At 41.6% G+C, this 20,372-nt stretch overlaps 1 protein-coding gene across 1 annotated transcript in view; it reads left to right on the top strand.

Moving 5' to 3' along the window:
- Positions 1-20,372, top strand: part of CTNNBL1 (catenin beta like 1) — a 153,422-nt gene that overhangs the window by 80,026 nt on the left and 53,024 nt on the right. Inside the window, exon 10 of the mRNA XM_040981486.1 lies at positions 324-472. Within this exon, the coding sequence (XP_040837420.1) occupies positions 324-472 (149 nt within the window). The remainder of the gene's footprint in view (positions 1-323; positions 473-20,372) is intronic.

Below are 20,372 nucleotides of genomic sequence, written 5' to 3'. Positions count from 1 at the left end.
CAGAATATTTCATTTGGTTTGCTGTTGCTTTTGAAAAACCCTCTTGCCTGGAATTCTCAGTCTCTTGTGGACCCAGTGGTCTGCTGTGTATTTTATTCGGCTCAGTGAACTGGTACTTAATACCTATGAGGCAGAAAGCCCACTTTCCTCAGAATCCAACCTGATGCACACTCCGTTAGGTGACCCGCCGTTCTCCCTGGCAGGGAGATCCCAGAAGGCAGGCTTTGGCGGTTGTTGGCTGGTGGCTATAAAGACATTCGCTGATGGCCCCATGATTTTGTGTGTGTGTGTGTGTGTGTGTGTGTGTGGTCTTTCCCTGACAGGTATTTAAAAGACACAATCCCAGCACAGCTGAGGAGCAGGAGATGATGGAGAACCTGTTTGATTCACTCTGCTCCTGCCTCATGCTCAGTTCCAACCGGGAGCGCTTCCTCAAGGGCGAGGGACTACAGCTCATGAACCTCATGCTCAGGTGTGTTCCTCCTTTCCGGGTCCCGGATGCAGGGAATGCAGGGGCTGGGGGTGTGGTCTTCCCTAAAGCCAGAGTAGCTGAACTAAAAATCGATTTTGGTCTGTTCTACCCCGTTGTTGCATCAGTTGGTGTTACAACTACTTCCTTGAAGTATCGTTTTACTCTGTCTCTTATACTGTTGTTTTTGGGGGGAATCTAGCCATTAATTTCTAAATTTACACTGTGTTGATTTCCAAATTTAGCTCAGTTTTCTGTAGATACGTGATGGGCCTGTCTGTGCCACATGTTTGCTGATATTTTTGCTATTGACAGGATGCCATTCATGTTTTTCACTTAATACATTTAATGAGTTGTACATATGTTATATGCCCAATATGGAAAATATGAAATGTGCAAGATAGTTCCAGAAGTTTTGTTTATAGCACTTTCTTTGTATATCTCTTCTTATGCTCTAATTCCTTAGAGAGTGTATAATGCTAATTTCACGGTTACTTCACAGCATCCTCAAGTTGGAAGCAAAAGGGAGAGGTAGCTTATATAAATAGCTTTTTTGAGAAATCTGCCTAGCAGAGAGAAGAGATACATGTGGGTGGGGGTGAGCAGGCATGCCCAGGGTGTAGGATCAAGGGGTAGCCTGTTTTTTTTGTTTTTTTTTTTTTCTTTATCAGTTGAGATATAGTAGAGCCTGTTTGCATGCTTCTAAACATACCCCAATCATCCTGGAACTGGTCGTTACGTAACTGAGTCAGTGTCTACTGTCCTGAAATTTCTATTTATGTACAATTGTATGACTGAAAACTGTTTAACTGAGATATTTCTTCCGGAGGTTTTTTTTTTTTTTTTCCTCCCATTAATTCGATAGACATTTACCAAATGTAATTTAGAATGCAGACAGGCAGAACTGTGGTTGAAACATTGATAAGGTTGTGTGTTGCGTGCTAGGCTTACACAGAAATAAGTAAGACAAAATTCCTGCTTCCTGAAGCTAACAAGAAAACAAACAAACCAACAAAAGAGCGCTATCATCCAAACACAGCCTGTCTTGGCATGTGTATTCTCTTCCAGCCTTCTTTCCTGTAATTGTTTTCTTGTTTGGAACACCTTTCTAGGCCTTCCCATGCCTTGCACCTGATTTTCTGTTCTGTTCCTTTGGAAGTTGAACACGCTGTCCCCCAGCACTGTGATGTGTCTTCATGAGTTTTCAGTATACACAAAGTGGGCTCAAGGAGACAGTAACTTATACAGGATGCTTCTCTCTTTGGTTTGAGGTTATTTTTTAGTGTTCTGCTATTAAGATAAATTCTAACTGGATATTTTTTGGGTTCAAGGTAACTTTAGGATCACCACAGAGCACACTAAAGAATCTCCTTGTCAAAGTCGTTGGGGGCTAGGAGCCCCAGTGAACTCCTTGTCTGTCCAGTGTATAGGAGAGCATGGATTGGTCAAAGGTCTTCCTTTGAGGAATTAACTTTTTTTTTTTAAAGATTTATTTTTATTGGAAAGTCAGACATACAGAGAGGAGGAAAGACAGGGAGGAAGATCTTCCGTCCAATGATTCACTCCCCAAGTGAGCGCAATGGCCGATGCTATGCCGATCCGAAGCCAGGATCCAGGAACATCTTCCGGGTGTCCCACACAGGTGCAGAGTCCCAATGCTTTGGGCTGTCCTCGACTGCTTTCCTAGGCCACAAGCAGGGAGCTGGATGGGAAGTGGAGCTGCCAGGATTAGAACTGGCACCCATATGAGATCCTGGCGCGTTCAAGGTGAGGACTTTAGCCGCTAGGCCATGCCGCTGGGCCCAAGGAATTAACTTTTAGAAACAAATTCTTTTGTAAAGTGCAGAGAGAAATGGAAAATTCTTCAGAGGCCTTTAGCATTTATCTGGTTTTTGTTAGCTTTTCTCTCTCTCTCTTTTGTTTATTTCCTTTGCCCTTCTGATTGCCTGGCCTTTTGTTGAAAAGAGCCACCTTCTCTCAAACAAGTAGCAAATAAAGAAGCTCCATGTGGGGTGAATTTCTGTGGCATGGTGGGTTAAGCCATCACTTGGGGTGCTGATGATTCAAATTGATGACTCAGGTGCTTAGGCCCCCGCCACCCATATTGGAGTCCCAGAAAGTCTGGGCTTCCTGGCTGTGGCTTGGGCCAGCCTTGCCTATTTCAAAGGAGTAACCTAGGAAATGGAAGATCTCTCACTCATTATCTTTTTTCTCCCCTTCTCTCCCACTCTGCCTTTTATGCTGATTAAAAAAAAAAATCAATAAATGAACATAGAAAAGAAGATGTATTTGTTCTCCTAATCTTAAAACTACGCCCTGCAGGGACTTTTCCTTAATCCTCTTTAAAGGTCTCAGCTGCCAGTACCTTTGGATGGTTGAGTGCAAATATGAAGTGATGTATTCCTGTAACATATGGCTTGTTAATGTGTAGCAGTGGGGAGCTGAATAAATAACCAGAAATATGGATTATTCAAGCAGGAATGCTGAGATTCCGGCGGCTAATTAAGGAAGAACACCAAAAGGCCGAGAGACCGTGTCTCTCTAGGATCTCCCAACTTTTCATCTGTGAGTGCTGAAGTTACTGGGAAATTCTTTCCTTTGCATTAATTAGCTATATTCGCAGATTCAGCACTTCCTTTTTTCTCCTTTGCATGTTCTTTATTCTCTGCTATTTTTCTTTTTCAGACTCCCAAATGTAAAGTTTAATTGGGAGGGAATTTTTCCCCCTCCCTACTGTATGCACCTTTCTTAATCTTGTAGTAAGACCTGCCAAGTTGCTGTCTCTCCAGAGAGACTCCACTTAAGGCTGGGAAGCTGTACCATGTGAAATTCAGAAAACTTCCTATGGTCCTATCAGCCCCCAAGCATGAATCCCAACTTTGTGGTCCGGCCATTTGTCGGCTGTGAGATGCCCGTTCACGGGGGTGGCGGGTGTGGGGTGGGTGGACGTTCCCCAGGACTAAGGGAAACGTGGATGTGGAACAGGGCGCTCTCACCTCCTTGCTCTGGATATTTGGTAGCTATTTTAACCACTCTAACTTCCCGACTTTTTTTTTCACCTGGGGGAGAAAAAAAAGGTGGTAGTACTGCCATATATTCAGGCATTTTGAGGGAGTTGGGCTGTATAGTGTCTGATGCAATACTGCAACAACGCAACACAGAGAAGGTACCTTGTTAGGTCAGTGTGTGAAGCATGAGGCTGATGCAGTGATGTACTGCACGGAATTGGTACCTTGCAGATATTCAGGGCCCCATGCGGGAAGTGGACCCTATTGAAGAGCAGTGGTTACTTTTGCTTATTGAAAGGTTATATGACTTGCTTATCATGCCTGATAAGGAAAGATCACAAACAAGAATCATTTATATACAAACAGGACATTTCTTTCTCATACAAAAATATATACATTGTACTGGTCCATTTACTCTTTATCAGCTTTATTGAGACTTGATGTGTGTACAGTAAAATGTGCCCATTTTGAGTATACAGTTTTAGTTCGAGTTCATGTCCACACCTTTGTCTGCACTGTTTTCTTGAAGATCCAGGGTAGCACTTTGCAGAGGAAGGCACATGTGGACAGGGATTTCTTTTGGGTGGTAGCTACTATAGAAAGGTTAAGAGGAACATTTCTAATAACATATTGTAACTCATTATATCACCAAGTATTTTAACAAGTTATCAGTATGGAAAATTAATTAGTGATCTATTCACATTTTTTTTTTTGTAATTCACAAAATTCTTTGTATTTTACATTGTATCTCAACCTACATGCCAAATTTTTAGGTTCTGTAAAATTTACAGTTGGAAAAGTGAATTTCCATGGCCACATTTCTGCAAACATACTTACATTTTCCAATGGCTGAACCGAGCATCATATTTTAAATTTAATAGATTTATTCAAATTATGCAAATTCCTTGATTGTGGTAACCACATTTTGGTTACTCTACACATTTTAGTTGCTGGATAGCATCGGTGAGAGAACTGACTTTACCTCAATGCAAAGAACTTTCAAATCCACATACATTATTTATATTCTGCTCTTCCATAAGTCCTCTTAATCCCCTTTGCCATGAACTCTCTCCCATCCATTGGCCCCAGTCAACCCCCGTGGTTCTAAAATTTCATATAGATAGAATCACATGGAATGTTTTGTGTCATGCTCATTCAACAGATTGTTTTTAAGATTCATTTTGCGTAATTTTCTGTTTTGGTGGTTTTCTGTCATATCTCTACATTTGTTTATTCACCTGTTCTGCACATTTGGATGGCTTCCAGTTTTTTGTCATTATGTATAAAGCCACTAAAAATCTTTAGAAAAACATGTTTTCATTTCTCGTTGGGAAGAAAGCCTAGGAGTGGAATAACTGGAACATCTTGTGGATGTATGTTGACTGTTAGAAACCATCAGACTGTTTTCCAAAGTGATCATATCATATTGCTAGCAGCAAACAAGTGAGCTCCAGGCGCCCTCTTCACCTCTCGGCGTTTGAGTGAACGTGGGTAGTGGTTTCTGTCTGCACTTACCTGTTGTGGGTGACTATCTTTGCATGCACATTACAACCTTTCTTCCCTTTTTTGTTGAAGTCTAGGTGGGAAGTTTTTAACCATTCTTTATTCTAGATACGATTCTTTGTCAGACATACGGCTTGAAAATATTGTACTCCTAATCTGTGCCTTACCTTTTCCTTTTTTGGCAGTGTCTTTTAAAGAGGGGTGGGGGGGAATCCCCAGTGCCTATAAAACTGTATCATATAATACAATGTTAATAACAATTAAAAAAAAAACTACAAAATCTAAAAAAAAAAAGAGTAAATCTTTCTCTCTGCTGAAATCCAAATTCAACATTTTTTTCCCATATGAATTGTGCTTTTGCTATTGCATATAAACTGTATTCACCTGACCCAGAATTTTAAAGAGTATCTTCTATGTTTTTCTTTTTGATGTTTTCATTTTAGGCTTTATACTAATAGGTTCATTTTTAACTTTTGCTAGATGGTGGGAAACGTGAATTGGAGTTCTTGGTGTATTTATTTATGTATTGACTTATTTTTTGCATATACATGCCCAGTGCTGGCACCAGTTATTGCATTGACTGCCCATGTTCCATTACACTGCTTTTACACCTTCATCAGAAATCAATTGGTCTTGTGCGAGTGTGTGGGGGTCCATTCCCTTGCTCTCTGTTCAGTTCCATTGATCTATGTGTCTGTCTTTCCCAGTGCCATACTGTCTGGATTATTACAACTCAATAAAGCTACAAGTGAAGGCTTGAAATCATGTAATCTAAGTCCTCTGGCTTTGCTCATCTTTTTCAAGATTGTTGAACTATATTAGTTCCTTAGCGGTTTTTTTTTTTTTCTTCCTGGTCTTTCCATATAAATTTTAGAATCGGCTTGTCTGTTCCTACAAAAACCCTGCTTAGAATTTTGATGAGGATTGTGTTGATCGTAGAGATTATTTTAGGGGAGAATTGAGTCTTTGAAATAGTCTTTAGATCCATACCATGACATCGCTCTCTATTGTCTCAAGTCCTTGATTCCTGTCGTCACTGATAAAATTTTTAGACAGTTTTGTGTTTTATATTGTTGTAGACATGTCAATTTGATACAGACTTCCAAGTCTATTAAAATAAGTTATCCTTATATTCTTATACTTTTTTTTTCCATATCCTCTTTTCATTTTCTAATCTTTATGCTTCTTTTATAATTCCTGTTGTTAAGAGTATCTTCAGATGTCTGCTTTTTTGCTCCAGCTTGTTAGAGGTAGCTGGAATTTTTGTTTTGGGAGTGTGGAGTATCTTTTTATAGAAAGCCAACTCAAATTTATTTTTATTAAAATCTTAACAAAAATTAACTCCCAAGCTTAAAAAAAATTTTTTTTGAAGGTTAACAATTTCCTGTAGTATTGCTTAGCTTCATTACATATTTTCAAATATTTAGAACTTGTGTTCTGCTTCTCTTAACAGAAAATAGGCAAAACAACCACTTTTCTGAATTTGAGATTTTATTTGTGGTCTTCTACATAGCTAGTTTTTGTATCTGTTCCATGGAATGTTATTGCAAGTTGGGTTTCTTGGATAGAAAACAGCATTGGGTTACTAAATCACTTTTATAAATATTTATATATTGAGCTATTCTGTATTCTCTAAGCACCTCCACTTTTTGACTAATTTGTTTAAGCTTACTATAATTTTGGATGTAGAGTTCCCTTTTTTTAAGATTTATTTTTTTCGAGCCCGGCGGCGTGGCCTAGCGGCTAAAGTCCTTGCCTTGAACGCCCGGGATCCCATATGGGCGCCGGTTCTAATCCCGGCAGCTCCACTTTCCATCCAGCTCCCTGCTTGTGGCCTGGGAAAGCAGTCGAGGACGGCCCAAAGCTTAGGGACCCTGCACTCCTGTGGGAGACCCGGGAGATGTTCCTTGATCCTGGCTTCAGACTGGCATAGCATCGGCCATTGCGCTGACTTGGGGAGTGAATCACCGGATGGAAGATCTTCCTCTCTGTCTCTCCTCCTCTCTGTATCTCTGACTTTCCAATAAATAAGTAAATCTTAAAAAAAAAAAAAAAGAAATTTTGTGTTTATTATATTCTAGCTTGCTTGTTCAGCAAGGACATGTTACTTTCATCCTAATCTTCAATTGTGTATTATTTTAACATTGAGCATCCCTTCTTTTTTCTTGGCATGAGCTTGTGTTGAATTCTTTGATTCTGTAATTCATCAATTGTATTCCCTCTCATCCACTATTTTATTTCTTTGTGTCATTTTGGATAAGAGTATCTAAGTATTTAGGTTAATTCTAGTGTAAGAGTTTATGAGTATAGGAATTTCATGTAATTTTATTACAATTAATTTATGGCTGTCCTTTTGCCATGTACTTTGTTGTTTTTGTTGTCCTTATGATTTTCTTGATGCTTTTGTTTTGTTTTACTTTTTTTCTTTGGTGCAAGTTTGGAAAATGCTTCCTAGTTCTTTTCTGTTAGTGATTATCTTTATTTTTTGAAAGCTGAGGTTTTGTGTCCTGTTATCATGTCAGATAGTCCAAAGTCCCTTCATGATCGGGCCTATGCCTAATACTCCTACTGTCTCTGCCACCTCTTCTCAGCTGTCCTCTAGGCCAAAGCATTCCATACATTTCATGGACCTGAACTGTGAGATTGAAGAGCAAGGACCTGGTCATCTTTCTCTTTGCATCCTCTGCACCTGGCCACAGCTGTTGGTAAAATCTGAGAAACATTTTTGCTGTTTGGAATCATTGTCTTACAAACTTCCTGGTGAATTCCACAGATAGACCCAAAGAGGAGTGACTTATCCAATCCTCCAATCCTATTTTTCTCTTGATGTTTCTTAATGCATGAAGGACGCTTGGGACCCTTGTCCTCAAGCTGGGGAGGGATTACGTCAGAGACAGCTCTGCTCTGGAGCTCACTTCCTGTTGGACTTGTGCCCTCCCTGGTCTTCAGAGCAGAAGACAACATGCCTGTCAGCACTGGACACTTGGTTCTGCCGGTACCATCCTCCCAGGTACCACACGTTATGTTTTAGGTATTCATTGCTTAGAACCTTTCTGCTCCACTTCTCAGAACCCAGTGTGGATCTGTCATCCATCGAGCTTTCGTCTGTGCCCTGACCTCACAGGCGTTTCCTGACTAGTTTATCTGTCACCCAGTGTTAGTGTAGTTGTGCGGTGGCTTTTTTTAATTCCTCTGTTCAGTGTCTGGATTTCACAGTGCTTGACAGAATCAATATGGAAAAAAAAGCTAGTTTTGGGTTTTTTTTTCCCCCGCTCTCTGTCAATGAACAGATGAAGACATCTTGGAAAAGAAGAAAAAGTGGTTGAGGTGGTGTTTAAAAGTGAATCCATGCTGTGGAAAAAGCAGTAGGTGCTGTCCTGAGGCATCGGAAGTGGGGAGGCTGTGGGGGTTGGAGTGGTGTATTTTTATCATTTAGCGTATTCATAAGGACAGAGAAAAAGTGAGTGGGGAGGGCAGAAGCTGTGGGGTCCTGCAGAAATATACCCTGTAAGGAAGGGTCAGAGCCTTCCTTGTGTATGGAGTATGGGTCTTGGTGTGCCAGGTAGCTCTGCCCAAACTTTTCACTTTCAGTTGAAATAGGGTACAGAGAGGGTATTTGCATGGTCTGTGGAGAACAGCAGATCAATCTAGACAAGCCATGTGTGTGGTTTTTAAGATTTATTTTATTTTGCGTTGGAAAATCAGATCTACAGAGGAGGAGAGACAGAGAGAAAGATCTTCCATCCATTGATTCACTCCCCAAGCAGCCACAATGGCTGGAACTAAGCTGATCCAAAGCCAGAGTCTCCGCCGTATCTCCCACGTGGGTGCTGTGCCCCAAGGTTTGGGGCTGTCTTCAACTGCTTTCCCATGCTTACAAGCAGAGAGCTGAATGGAAAGTGAGGTTGCCAGGATTAGAAGTGTCACCTATATGGGATCCCGGTGCTTGCAAAGGCAAGTACTTTAGCTGCTAGGCTGCCGTGCTAGGCCCAAGTCATGTGTTTTAAAGAAATATTTAGAGAGAGAGATACAAATATCTTCCACTTGCTGGTTTATACCCCACCTGGTTGTGATGACTGAGGCTGGGCCAGGCCAAAGCCAGGAACTTATCTATAAATCTGTCCAGGTTTCCCATGTGAATGACAAACCCAAGTATTTTGGGCCATCTTCTATAGGGAAGGAACTGACTGGAAATGAAGCAACCAAAACTCAAACTGGTGCTCATATGGGATGCCGACGTTGCAGACAGTGACTCAACCTGAGATGCCATAGTACCAGGCTCCCTCCAAGTGGTATTTTTATAAGCAAGGATGTTTGAAAGGAAAAGCAGAGTCACAACTTATTGGCAGTTTAACAAAGTGATCAGATTCAGGGGATTCCATCCACTGAAATAAGACTAACATACAACCCCCAAGGTGGTGCTTCTAGAATTTGTCAAGGAGCGGGGTGGAGCTCTGACCGTGCCCCCATGAGCCCTCCATGGAGGCGAGTTTGCCACATCCACATGCTTGTTTTTGGATGTCTCTCTTCGGGAAGGTGGTTGCTGTGAGCGGAAGAATCCAGTACATCCAGTTTAATTACAGCCTGCACACCAGATCATTTGCCTCTTGCCACCACAATGTACCTGGTAGCAGTTTGTCCTTGTATTGAAACAGTTCAGTGTGCTTTAAGAAGCGTTGAAGCCAGTGAGAGACAGAAGAATTACATTGTCAGTTTCCTTGAAGATGTTGACATGAAGCTTATTACTTGGGCTGTAAAACCCTGTTGCAGTCAGAAAGAGAAGGCCCCTGTGGTCCCCAGGGACGTGTACAACGGCAGCCGTGGGTTGTGGAGTAGGAATACAGTGAACCCATCTCAGTTATTAACTGTACAGGCAAAGAAAGGAAGGGAAGCATACGGAGTCACGTCTAGCCCAGAAATCACCATTTTCTTTCCTTTCTTTTTTGCCTCTGAGACTTTTCCATAAGGTTTTGCCCAAGCCAGAGAAAAGTATACCTGACAAAGGAAACCAATAAGATGGCAAGAGTGGAGAAGGTGTCAAGGACGTCTTCCCAGGCCCGATTCCTGACCGGGAAGTACAGCAGAGCACACAGGCTGAAAGGGCAGCCCAGGGGACTCGGACTGCCCTCCGTTTGTCCTCTTGTTTTATTGCAGCTGAGTCCTGTTCTGGGGATCACGTTTTTATTCTTAGGCTCCTTCATAGCTTCTCAAGAGTTAGAATGTTCTAACCTCGTGTCTCTCTCTGAGATTTATTTATTTGAAAAGCAGAGTCTGACAGAGATTGCGATCTTTCTTCTGTTGGTTTACTCCCCAAATACTTGTAGCAGCCAGGGCTGGGCTAGGCTGAAGCCAAAAACCTGGAATGCCATCCTTCAAGTGCAGGGGCGAAATAACAGTGCCAGCCGTGGAGGAGCCAGCTGCGCCTCCGGGTGGGGCATGTGCACAGCTTCCATGCCAGGCTGCACACACAGATCTTGCTTGTTGTTGTTAGTCCAAAAACAGACATTTCCTTTTCCCCCAAGCTGAATATTACTGTTCTCTCTTAGATGGATAATGGTAGTTTGCACCTGTTCTCTCGGAACCAGACAAACGCTTCAGAAGCACCATGTAATCCTTCCAACAGCCCTCCAGGCTGACGTTACCACTTCATAACCAGGGAAAGTGCTGTGTCAGGGAAGGCAGATGAACCTGAATCAAGATTCCCTGGCAGAAAATGGGGTAGGACCTGTCTGAGACCTTCCATCATGCTTGCTAGCTAGTCATCTTCCCTGTAGTTACAATGCCCATATTTAAAGCATTGGATTTGATCAAGGTTTTTCAATATAGATAGACCTGTTGTGTCTTCACCATCAGCACAAAATTGAACACACCTTTGGTACAGAATCTCACCAAAATAAACTTCCATTTCTCCCTCCAGGGTTTCTTTGCAGCCATTGCCATATGTTAACTATGTTCTAAATTGCTTTGTGTTTTATTGTTGTTGTTGTTGTTTAGATGGTTAATTATCCTTTAAAAAGAATCAAAAATAGAATTTATAAATGATCCCTTTTTAAGACTATTTATTTATTTGAAAAGCAGAGAAAGACCTTCTATCCATTTGTTCACTCCCTGGAACTCTGTCATATTCTTCGACTGAAAACAAGAACCCAAGCACTGGGGCCCTCTTCAACAGCCTTTCCAGATATGTTAGCAGGGAATTGGATCAGGAGTAGCATAGATGGGACTTGAACCAGAATTCCAGTATGGTATTCCAGGGCCACAGATGGAGGCTTCAACCTGTTGTGACGCACACCAGCCCCAAAACCTGTCTTTTTGTATGCACCACGTATTTGCTGCTGCATCCGCTCTTCATTCCTTTGTGCAGATTCGCATTTCCATCTGCTATCGGTTTCCTCTGCCCGAATGACTTCTGTTAACATCTGTAGTGCTGGTCTATTGGCAATGGTTCTGTCAGCTTTTGTGTGTTTGAAACAGGACTGCCTTCATCTTGAAAGGCATTTTTAACAGATACGTGTAGCTTTTTAGGTTGGAAAGTTGTTTATTTTCTTTCAATACTCTTGCCTCAGCTGCCTTCTGGCTTGCTTGGTTCCAAGTGAGTCTGTTGCCCTTTTCCTTTTTTAAAAAAGGGTTACGAATTTATTTTGAAAGTCATAGTTACAGAGAGAGGAAGGGACACACACAGAGAGATTTTCCAACTACTAGTTCAGTCTGCAGTTGGCTAAAGCAACCCAGCACTGGGCCAGGCTGAAGACAAAGAGCCAGGAGCTCCATCTAGGCCTCTTACATAGTGGTATGACCCCAAACACAGGCCATCCTTCGCTGCTTTTCCCAGGCCACCAAAGGGAGCTGGATTGAAAGTGAACCAGCTGGGATACCAACTGGTACCCATATGGGATGCTGGCTTCACAGGCAACAACTTTACCTGCTATGCCATGATGCCAGCTTCTGTCACCATTTTCGTATCACTCATGTGTCTGTAATTTGTCCCTCATTTTCTGTTTTTATGATTTTCTCTTTATCATTGGTTTTCAGTAGTATAATTTATAGTGTGCCTTGAAGTAGTTTTTCCTATGTTTCATATGTTTGAGATTCGTTGACCAGCTTGAGCCTGTGTGTTTATTGTTTTCCATCAGAGGTGGACAGTTGTCAATCATGGTACTTTTCTTTTTTTAAAGATTTATTTTTTTTTATTATTTTTTCATTGGAAAGGCAGATATACAGAGAGGAGAGACAGAGAGGAAGATCTTCCGTCCGATGATTCACTCCCCAAGTGAGCGCAACGGGCCGATACTATGCCAATCCGAAGCCAGGAGCCTCTTCCGGGTCTCCCACGCGGGTGCAGGGTCCCAAAGCTTTGGGCCGTCCTCGAGTGCTTTCCCAGGCCACAGGCAGGGAGCTGGAAGGGAAGCGGGGCTGCCGGGATTAGAACCGGCGCCCATATGGGATCCCGGGCGTGCGAGGCGAGGACCTTTAACCACTTGCGCCACCGCGCCGGGCCCCATGGTACTTTTCAAATACATATTTTGTTTCCATCTACCTTTCAGGGACTATAATTGCATGTATGTAATGATCTTTTATAGGTAAATTATATAATGTTAATTTGATTCTGTAGACATTAAGCTATTTGCAATTATTCACCCATAGTCAACTGATGGTCTTTGCCAGTCTTTGTTTCTTTCAGTGTTTTATTTTGGGTTGTTAGTATGGTCATGTCTTCAGGTTCACTTGATTTCTTCTGTAGTGTGTAGTCTGTAGTGAATCTCAACCACACATATTGTACTATACTTCATCTTTAATTCTGTCTTCTGTGTTTACTAATGATTTTGCTATTCTTTTTGAAAAATGTTTATTTTCATCTACTTGAAAGAGTAACAGAGAAGGACACACGCATGCGGAAAGAGAGATCTCCACAATAGGCTGGGTCAGACTGAAGCTCCATCCAGGTCTCATGTGCGTGACAAGGGCCCAAGTACTTAGCCATCACCCGCTGTCTTCCCAGGCACATTAGCAGGAAACTGAATTGGAAGTGGGAGAGGTGGGACTTGGACACTCTGATATGGAGTGCTGCCATCCTGAGTGGTGGTTTAACCTCTTATACTGCATGTCCACCCCAATCTTTCTCCTTTGTAAATCATCTCTCTCACCTTTTTAAAGTGCCTGGCAATTTCTAAAAATGTATATACTAGTTTCTCATTGAAATTCAAATGTTACAAGTTTTATCTTGTTAAATGTATCCATATAAATATTCTCAATAAGCAGGATATGAACTTGGAAATAGTTTGGTCTTATTGAGACTTAGTGTTAGACTCTCTTAGGCCAGGCCAGGCCAGCCTTTAGTGTGTGACTGCTTTTCCCTCATTACTGAAGCAGCACTGTTCCTAGTGCTCAGCCTTGTGCCCTATGGTTGAACAGGGATTTTCCGCTATAACTGACAGGAACATGGATTATCCTTTGCTTTCATGAACTGTAGGGTTGCTTCCTTCTCCCAGAGGTTCCATTCTGAAGCCTTGGTGAGTTTTCTTAAGCATTTGTGACCAGAGAGGATTTCTGCAGCTCACTGTGCTGCGCTCGGTCCGTGAACACAGCTGCCCTGCATTCTCCCAGCCCTGCCTCCTCCCCGCTTTAAGGTCTAGAGACTGCAAGGGACAGTTAGGCTCCTGGCATGTGTGTGGGCCTCTCTCAGAACTCTCCTGGGCCGCCAGAAGTCAGATGTCTGAAAACTATTATTTTGTATATTTTGTCCACTTATTCCCCAGCTGGCTTCTATGAGAGCAACATTAATCCATTTTGCTACTCCATTTTGGCCCAGAGTGGAAGTCTAGTCGGATAGTATACTTCAAGTCACATTTCCTTCCTTCCTTGCTTTCTTTTTTTCATGGCCAGTAGGTAGTAATGCAATTAATTTTTGTACTGAACTTGTATGAAGCAACTTTTCCATATTCTATCTCGATCATCAGCCAAGTTTGATTGTAACAACAACATCAAATCTCAAGGACATTCAGTGACAAGCGTTTTTTTGTCTGTGTGACACCTGCAGCACTCACTGTCAGTGGCTCTGCTCTATGCCTTCCTTATTCTGAAGTTTAAGCTCAAAGTACAATGCTTAATGGGACATGCATCTCTAATGGCAGAGGAGAAAGGCTACATGTTGCAATAAATCTTACAATTTTTCCTCTGAAGATGGTTCTGGCACACTTGGGTTTTATTGACTGTGGAACATCACATGGCCCAGCCTGGAGGTCTGTAGCGAGAGGAGGACCCATCTGAGAAGCAATGCATTTAGCTCTCACAAGCTCATGGGACCTGACTGTGCCCATCTTCTCGCAAACCCACATTGAGCCACACCATGTTGGTAACTTGACATCAGGCAGGGTCCTATTGATCTCACTGTCTAATTCACAGAAATGCTGCATCTTGTGGAGCCACCTTTTATTATGGGTCCACTAAAGGAAGTGAGCTTCATCATTTGCCTTACAAAACAAATGGAAATCATCTCATGGCATTATCCAGATTTCTTGCCAGGATTAGTTCTTTGAAGAATCCCTGCCACGGTTTTATTTCTTTAATTCCTCGATCAGAGTGAGGAATTACAGGATTCTTTCACTTACCCTTCAGAGAAGTTTCTGCAGGGTTTCTGTTCTTTCCCATAATTTTTCTTTGCCTTCTTAGGATGTTATTCACATGATTGAGTCAGTTACTTCCCATAGATTTAATGATTCTTTTCCATGTTCACCCCATTGCTGAGCTCATTTAGTCCAACCCAGACATCACTGCCGTGGCCCAGAGGTACCCCTGTGCTGAAGTGCCCCTTTATCCTTGTCTGTCCGGCAGAGATGTCCGTGGAAGCTCCTGTGGTCCTCCTCTCCCTTGGGAGGCCTCCCTGCCTCATGCTTAGTCCCACTGTGCTTCACCTTCATCTCCACCGCAGGTCTCAGCTTTCTCAGCATGCCCATTGCCTGCACATCTGGATTCCCCTCTGGACCAAGCTCCTCAGAAGCTTAAGCTGCACCTTGTCCCTTGAATTCAACTGGCACCTTATAAATATTTGTCCTTATAAATATTTGATGAAAAACAAATGAACTGCAAAACTCATAGTCAGGATCCGTGTTTATTGCAAAAGTGTTTTTTGCATGATAAAGGAAAAATGGCTAATTTAAACATTTCCTCCCACCACCTGAAGGCTGTCTAGAGGGGGAGAACAAAAGGGGGTGCCTCCCCCAGGCTGCCCACCAGCACCCAGTTGCACAGGAGCTGATGTGGGTCACATGATTCCCGGCATGATCGACAACCCGATGAACCCAGACAAGACTAAGACAAACTACTTGTCCTCCACTAGAATAAATATTTCAAATAAAGTCAACCTCAGAAAGTCAGGCCAAGCAGCTATTGATCGCTGAAAGCCTGAACTTAAGCCCAATGAATATTCGAAAGTTCACCTCGATGCAGCTTACCTAAATGGTGATCAATATGCAATTACTGCCCCCTTTAAACATGTCTTAGGCTGCCTACCTGAAAACAGGTTTTACTTTCAAAATCTTTTGTTTGCTGAATTTGCTTAGGCAGGGAAAAAAGAGACTTTACTAAACCAGAGTCCTTGACCTTTAGTATTTGAAACAATTCTGTGTTGGTTGTGAAATGATTTGAATGTATGCTGAGTGGTAAACCAAAGGCGCCTGTGGAATGACCGTCATCCATTTCAAGAGGCCTTTTCCACATTGACTCAACAATGAGGCTATTGTATCTGTTTCCTAATTTCTGCTCGTATGATTATCTGCCCTTGTCATAACCTTTGTAAATCAGGCTTGAAAAGTAGAGTGCTGACTGCCAGCCACAGTGAAAACAAAGGTATTCTATGTCTTGTGTCCTGATAGAATCCCATCTAGATTTTAAAAAACCTTTTCCTACTGAATTTGGAACCTTGTTTACCCTGCTCCTGATAGTCAAAAATTCCATTTTTTTCTCTAGTATGCATTTTCCATGCCCCTGCCCTAGTCAGACTCTTGCACCATTTCTCACTCTTTTGCCGTGGTCTCCTGACTGTCCTCTCTACCTCTCCCCAGCTCTGTCACTCTTGTCTGTCATACAGCTGCCATTTTAAACCTTCTAAAACATATCCAGCAGGGACCTCCCTACACCACCCGTGCCTCTCAGGATCTGCATCTGGTGCCAGATGGGACCACGTATGTGCCAATGTCTTCAGTCCTCTTCCACCACTGATGCTCACAAGTATCTGATTGCCCAAATGGTACCTTGCCTTGCCTGCCATTGCCACCAGTGTGTCATTGTTCTCTCCTCTCTGCCTGGCAAATTATCAGACTCAGTTCTAATGTCACCTGCTATGCAATACCTTTTCTGATTTCTTGCAAATTAAGTTAATTATCTCTATCTCTCACTTCCTTAGACTTGATTTCTATTGTTTCAGACTTTTGAGATTTTTTTCTTCCTGTTCTTAAATTGTTTAAAGACAACGACCTTATACTTAATTCCTAACAGCTGGCATAATACCTTCTGCAAAATGCATATTCCCAGTGATGACCTTTTATTGTCATTATCATTACAATTATTTTATTATCATTGTAAGCTCAGTAATGGGGTTAAAGATCACTTGTGAGTGTCAGTTGCTTTGATTCCACAGCAAGAATAAAAGTAGAAATATTCATTATACACCTTTTTGATCCTTTAAGATTGGCACCAATCAAGCTAGCCAGTTATCTGTTTGCCCAGGACTAAAGAGTTTCCCAAGGCCTGGTATTTTGAGTGTCAGGTACACCAAGATGGTCTAGTGCAAAGGCGCTGTCATATATATATATATATTTATACACACACACACACATATACACAAACTATATATTTTTACACACAAAAAATGTGTACATACATAAGTGTATATGTACACAAAACTATATATATACATATATATGTATATGTGTCTTATATATAATATATATAACTCATGCATAGGTTTTTCATGGTGTACAGAGTTATTTGCTCCTGGAATCCAAATTCTAGTTAAATGCCTTATGGTGGCCTGCAGGACTAGATATGTGGACTGATGTAGCCCATGCTTTGCTCTCCGTCTAAACTAGAAACACTCTATCTACTCTTTGGTATACTTCCAGCTGACAGCCTTCTGCCTATTCTTAAAAAGAAATAGAGAGGGAGAGAGATTGAATGAAAGGCAAAATGAAAGAGATCCATCTGCTGATTTATACAGAGCTGGGCCAGGCCAAAGCCAGAGGCATGGAGCTTCAGGTACGTCTCCCACGTGGGTGGCAGTGAGCAAGTACTTGGGCTGTCTTGCCTCCCCGGGAACATGAGCAGGAATTTGTATCAGAAGCAGAGCAGTCGAAGTTACAACTGGAATTCTGATACAGAATCCTGGCCCTTCCTGTTTGTTCTTGTCTGTGCCAGCTCATATGTACCATGAGGCCTGTGTGCTGGCTGTTCCTGATGACCAGTTCATACTGTCACTCAAATCTCAACATGTTACCCTCTTACCCTTACTAACCTAAACTAAAGACACCCACCAATCCTTTCACATCACTTTATTTCCTTGGTCCTTAATATTGTCAGGTGTCTTCATTGTTTACCGAGAACTAATCTGAAAGATGCCCAGTAAATATTTGAAGATTAATTAATACATGAAGGAAAATTAAATGCTGGCTTAAGACTTTTCCATCTCACATTGATTTGGTCTCCCTGATAGATTTAGCATTTTTGGAAAGCAGAATCTATGTCTGTTACCTCTTTCTCCTATCGCAGTGCTAAATAGACACTCAGTAAAGACTATGTCTTGCCTTAGTTGCTTGGCTTAGCAGCTATAAGAGGAAATAAAACTGACTTACTGTTTCTGCCTAATAGAATATTAAAGGAAATAGTGGAGGGTGGTAGAATACTACCTAGGTAGTATTGGGTACTTCTTTTGCAGGAATTCTAGAGAAGTACCCACAGAAGTACCTGGCAGGGCAGAGTTGTTACAAGACCTCTGACTTTGAGGAAGAAAACATACTTTTATTTTTCTTGAAAATAGTCTACATTTTCTAATTCTGAAAAGTACAACATGCTCATTTTAGGAAAATGAAAGATACTGAAAAGTAGAAAAGGGCCTAGTAGGATGTGTTTAGCCAAATCCAACACCCTATTGTGACCAAAGTACTCTAACTGGCAATGGGAGGAAATATCACCTGAACCCCAGAGTGGCTCCTGTGCTCAGTGGTGGGGACCAGGATGCCTGCCCCCCTCCCTTCCATTCAACAGCAATAAGACCGGAATGTCTGCTCTCACTGCTTCTCTCTGGGATTGTACAGGAAGTTCTAGCCAAGGCAATTAGGCAATAAAATGAAATGAAAGGCATCCAGACTAGAAAGAAGTAAAACTGTTTGTTTTGCAGATAACATGATCATCTACATAGAAAATATTAAGGAATCCACAAGAAATTGTTAGAACTAGTGAACCAGATTAGCAGTGTTGCAGAATATAAGATGAATATGTAAAAGTCAGTTGTGTTTTTATGTATTTGCAGTGAACAATTCAAAAAATAAAACTAAGGAAACCATTCTATTTATAGTGTCAGCAAGCTTCAAAGCGTTCATGGAAATGTGGAATTAAAAGATAATGTGCATTGTCTGTGAGCGTTTTGAAACCCCTCAAAGTATCAAGAATAAAATACCTAGGAAAGAATCTAACAAAAGAAATGTAAATTTTATGCTCTGAAAACTGTAAAGCATGGTTGAAATGTATTAAAGAAGGTCTAAATAAATGGAAAAACACTGCCTGCTCCTAGGTTGGAAACCTGATGTCTTTAAGAAGCCAGTGTTCCTCCATTGTGATCAATTAACTCTACACAGTCCTTAGCAGAAGCCCAGCTAACTTTGTTTTAAATGGACAAACCAATCCCAGAAATCATGTGGAATTGCAAGGGACCCAGAATTCTTGCAAAAGAACAAAATGGAAGGATTCCCAACTTCAAAAACTTACTGCACAGCAGTAATAATAATAATTATTATATATATCTCACTCACAGTGGATATTTTTGAAAATCCAGAAATAAAACCAAGTATCTGAGGCCAAATGAGTTTCAACAAGGGTGCCAAGATCATTGAATAAGAGAAGAATAGTCTCCAATAAATGATGCTGAGACATCCAGTTGGATATCCATGTGCAGAAGAATGAAGTTAGACCTTAGTTCACATCACACACAAAATGAACTCAGAATGCGTAAAAGGCCTAAATGTAAGAACTGCAACTCTTAGAAGAAAACGTGGGACATGATAGTGGATTTGGTACTGATTTCTTAGAGATAGTCCTGAAAGCACATCCAGCAAAAAAAAAAAGTTTGTCAAAATTAAAAACTTAGGCCTCACGGGATATTATGAAGAAAGTGAAAAGACACCTCCAGAATGGAAGGTGATAGTTGCAGATTGCATTTTTGTTGAGTGGCTGGTATCCAGAATAAATGAAGAGCTCTTGCAACTCAATACATCACAATTATCCCAATTTTTAAGACAGCACAGTGTCTGAATAGATAGTTCTCCTAAGAAGATAGATAAATGGCAAACAAGAACATGAAGAGATGCTTGTAGTCATTAGCCATCAAAAACATGCAAATGAAAATCACAGTGAGGTTTCACTTCACGCCCAATGGGATGTGTAGAACCAAAAAGTCAGATGATAGTGATGGCAAGAACATGGGGGAAAAATCGGAGCCCTCCACATCGCTGGTGGCGATGTAAAATGGTACAGCCACCTTGGAAAGCTGTCTGACAGCCCTTCACAGGTTAAACAGAGTCACCATGTGGCGCAGCAGTGTCACCCTTGGCAGACATCTACCCAAGAGAAATCAAAACATGTCCACACAACAGCTTGTGCATCCATTTTATAGGAGCATTACTCAGTTATAGCCAAAAGGTAGAAATAACCCAGTTGTCCACAGGCAAATGGGTAGACAGATTGTGACACATCCATGCAGTACGCTGTGACTTAGTCCTGAACTGGAGTAAAGTATTACTGCATGCTGCCATGAGGATGTGCCTTCCATATGCGAGAAGCCAGGCACAGGAGACCACGTGTTGTATGATGCCGTTTACCTGAAATGTCTAGAGTAGGCAGCTCCATAGGCAGCGCCGGAATCAGTGGTTGCTAAGGTTGGGGTAAGTTGGAGGTGATAGCAGAGGGATGCATTGTTTCTTTCTAGAGTGAAGCAGGTGTGCTATTATCACCTATGATGCTCACACATGTCTAGGAATATGCTATACTCCACTGAGTTGTATGTTTTAAATGGGTGAATTGTGCATGTGAATTATATCTCAAACTTAAAAAAAAAATAAAGAATGCCTTAGATGGGAGATTATGGTTTTTAAAACGTTTCTTTTGAGTAGTATTATTATTTGTTA

Source organism: Ochotona curzoniae, unplaced genomic scaffold, assembly GCF_017591425.1.
Source record: "Ochotona curzoniae isolate NIBS_2020 unplaced genomic scaffold, NIBS_Ocur_1.0 contig_3520, whole genome shotgun sequence".
NCBI classification, from domain to species: domain Eukaryota; kingdom Metazoa; phylum Chordata; class Mammalia; order Lagomorpha; family Ochotonidae; genus Ochotona; species Ochotona curzoniae.
Note: the sequence above shows the minus strand (reverse complement) of the source record. Positions and strands in the feature narration are given on the sequence as shown.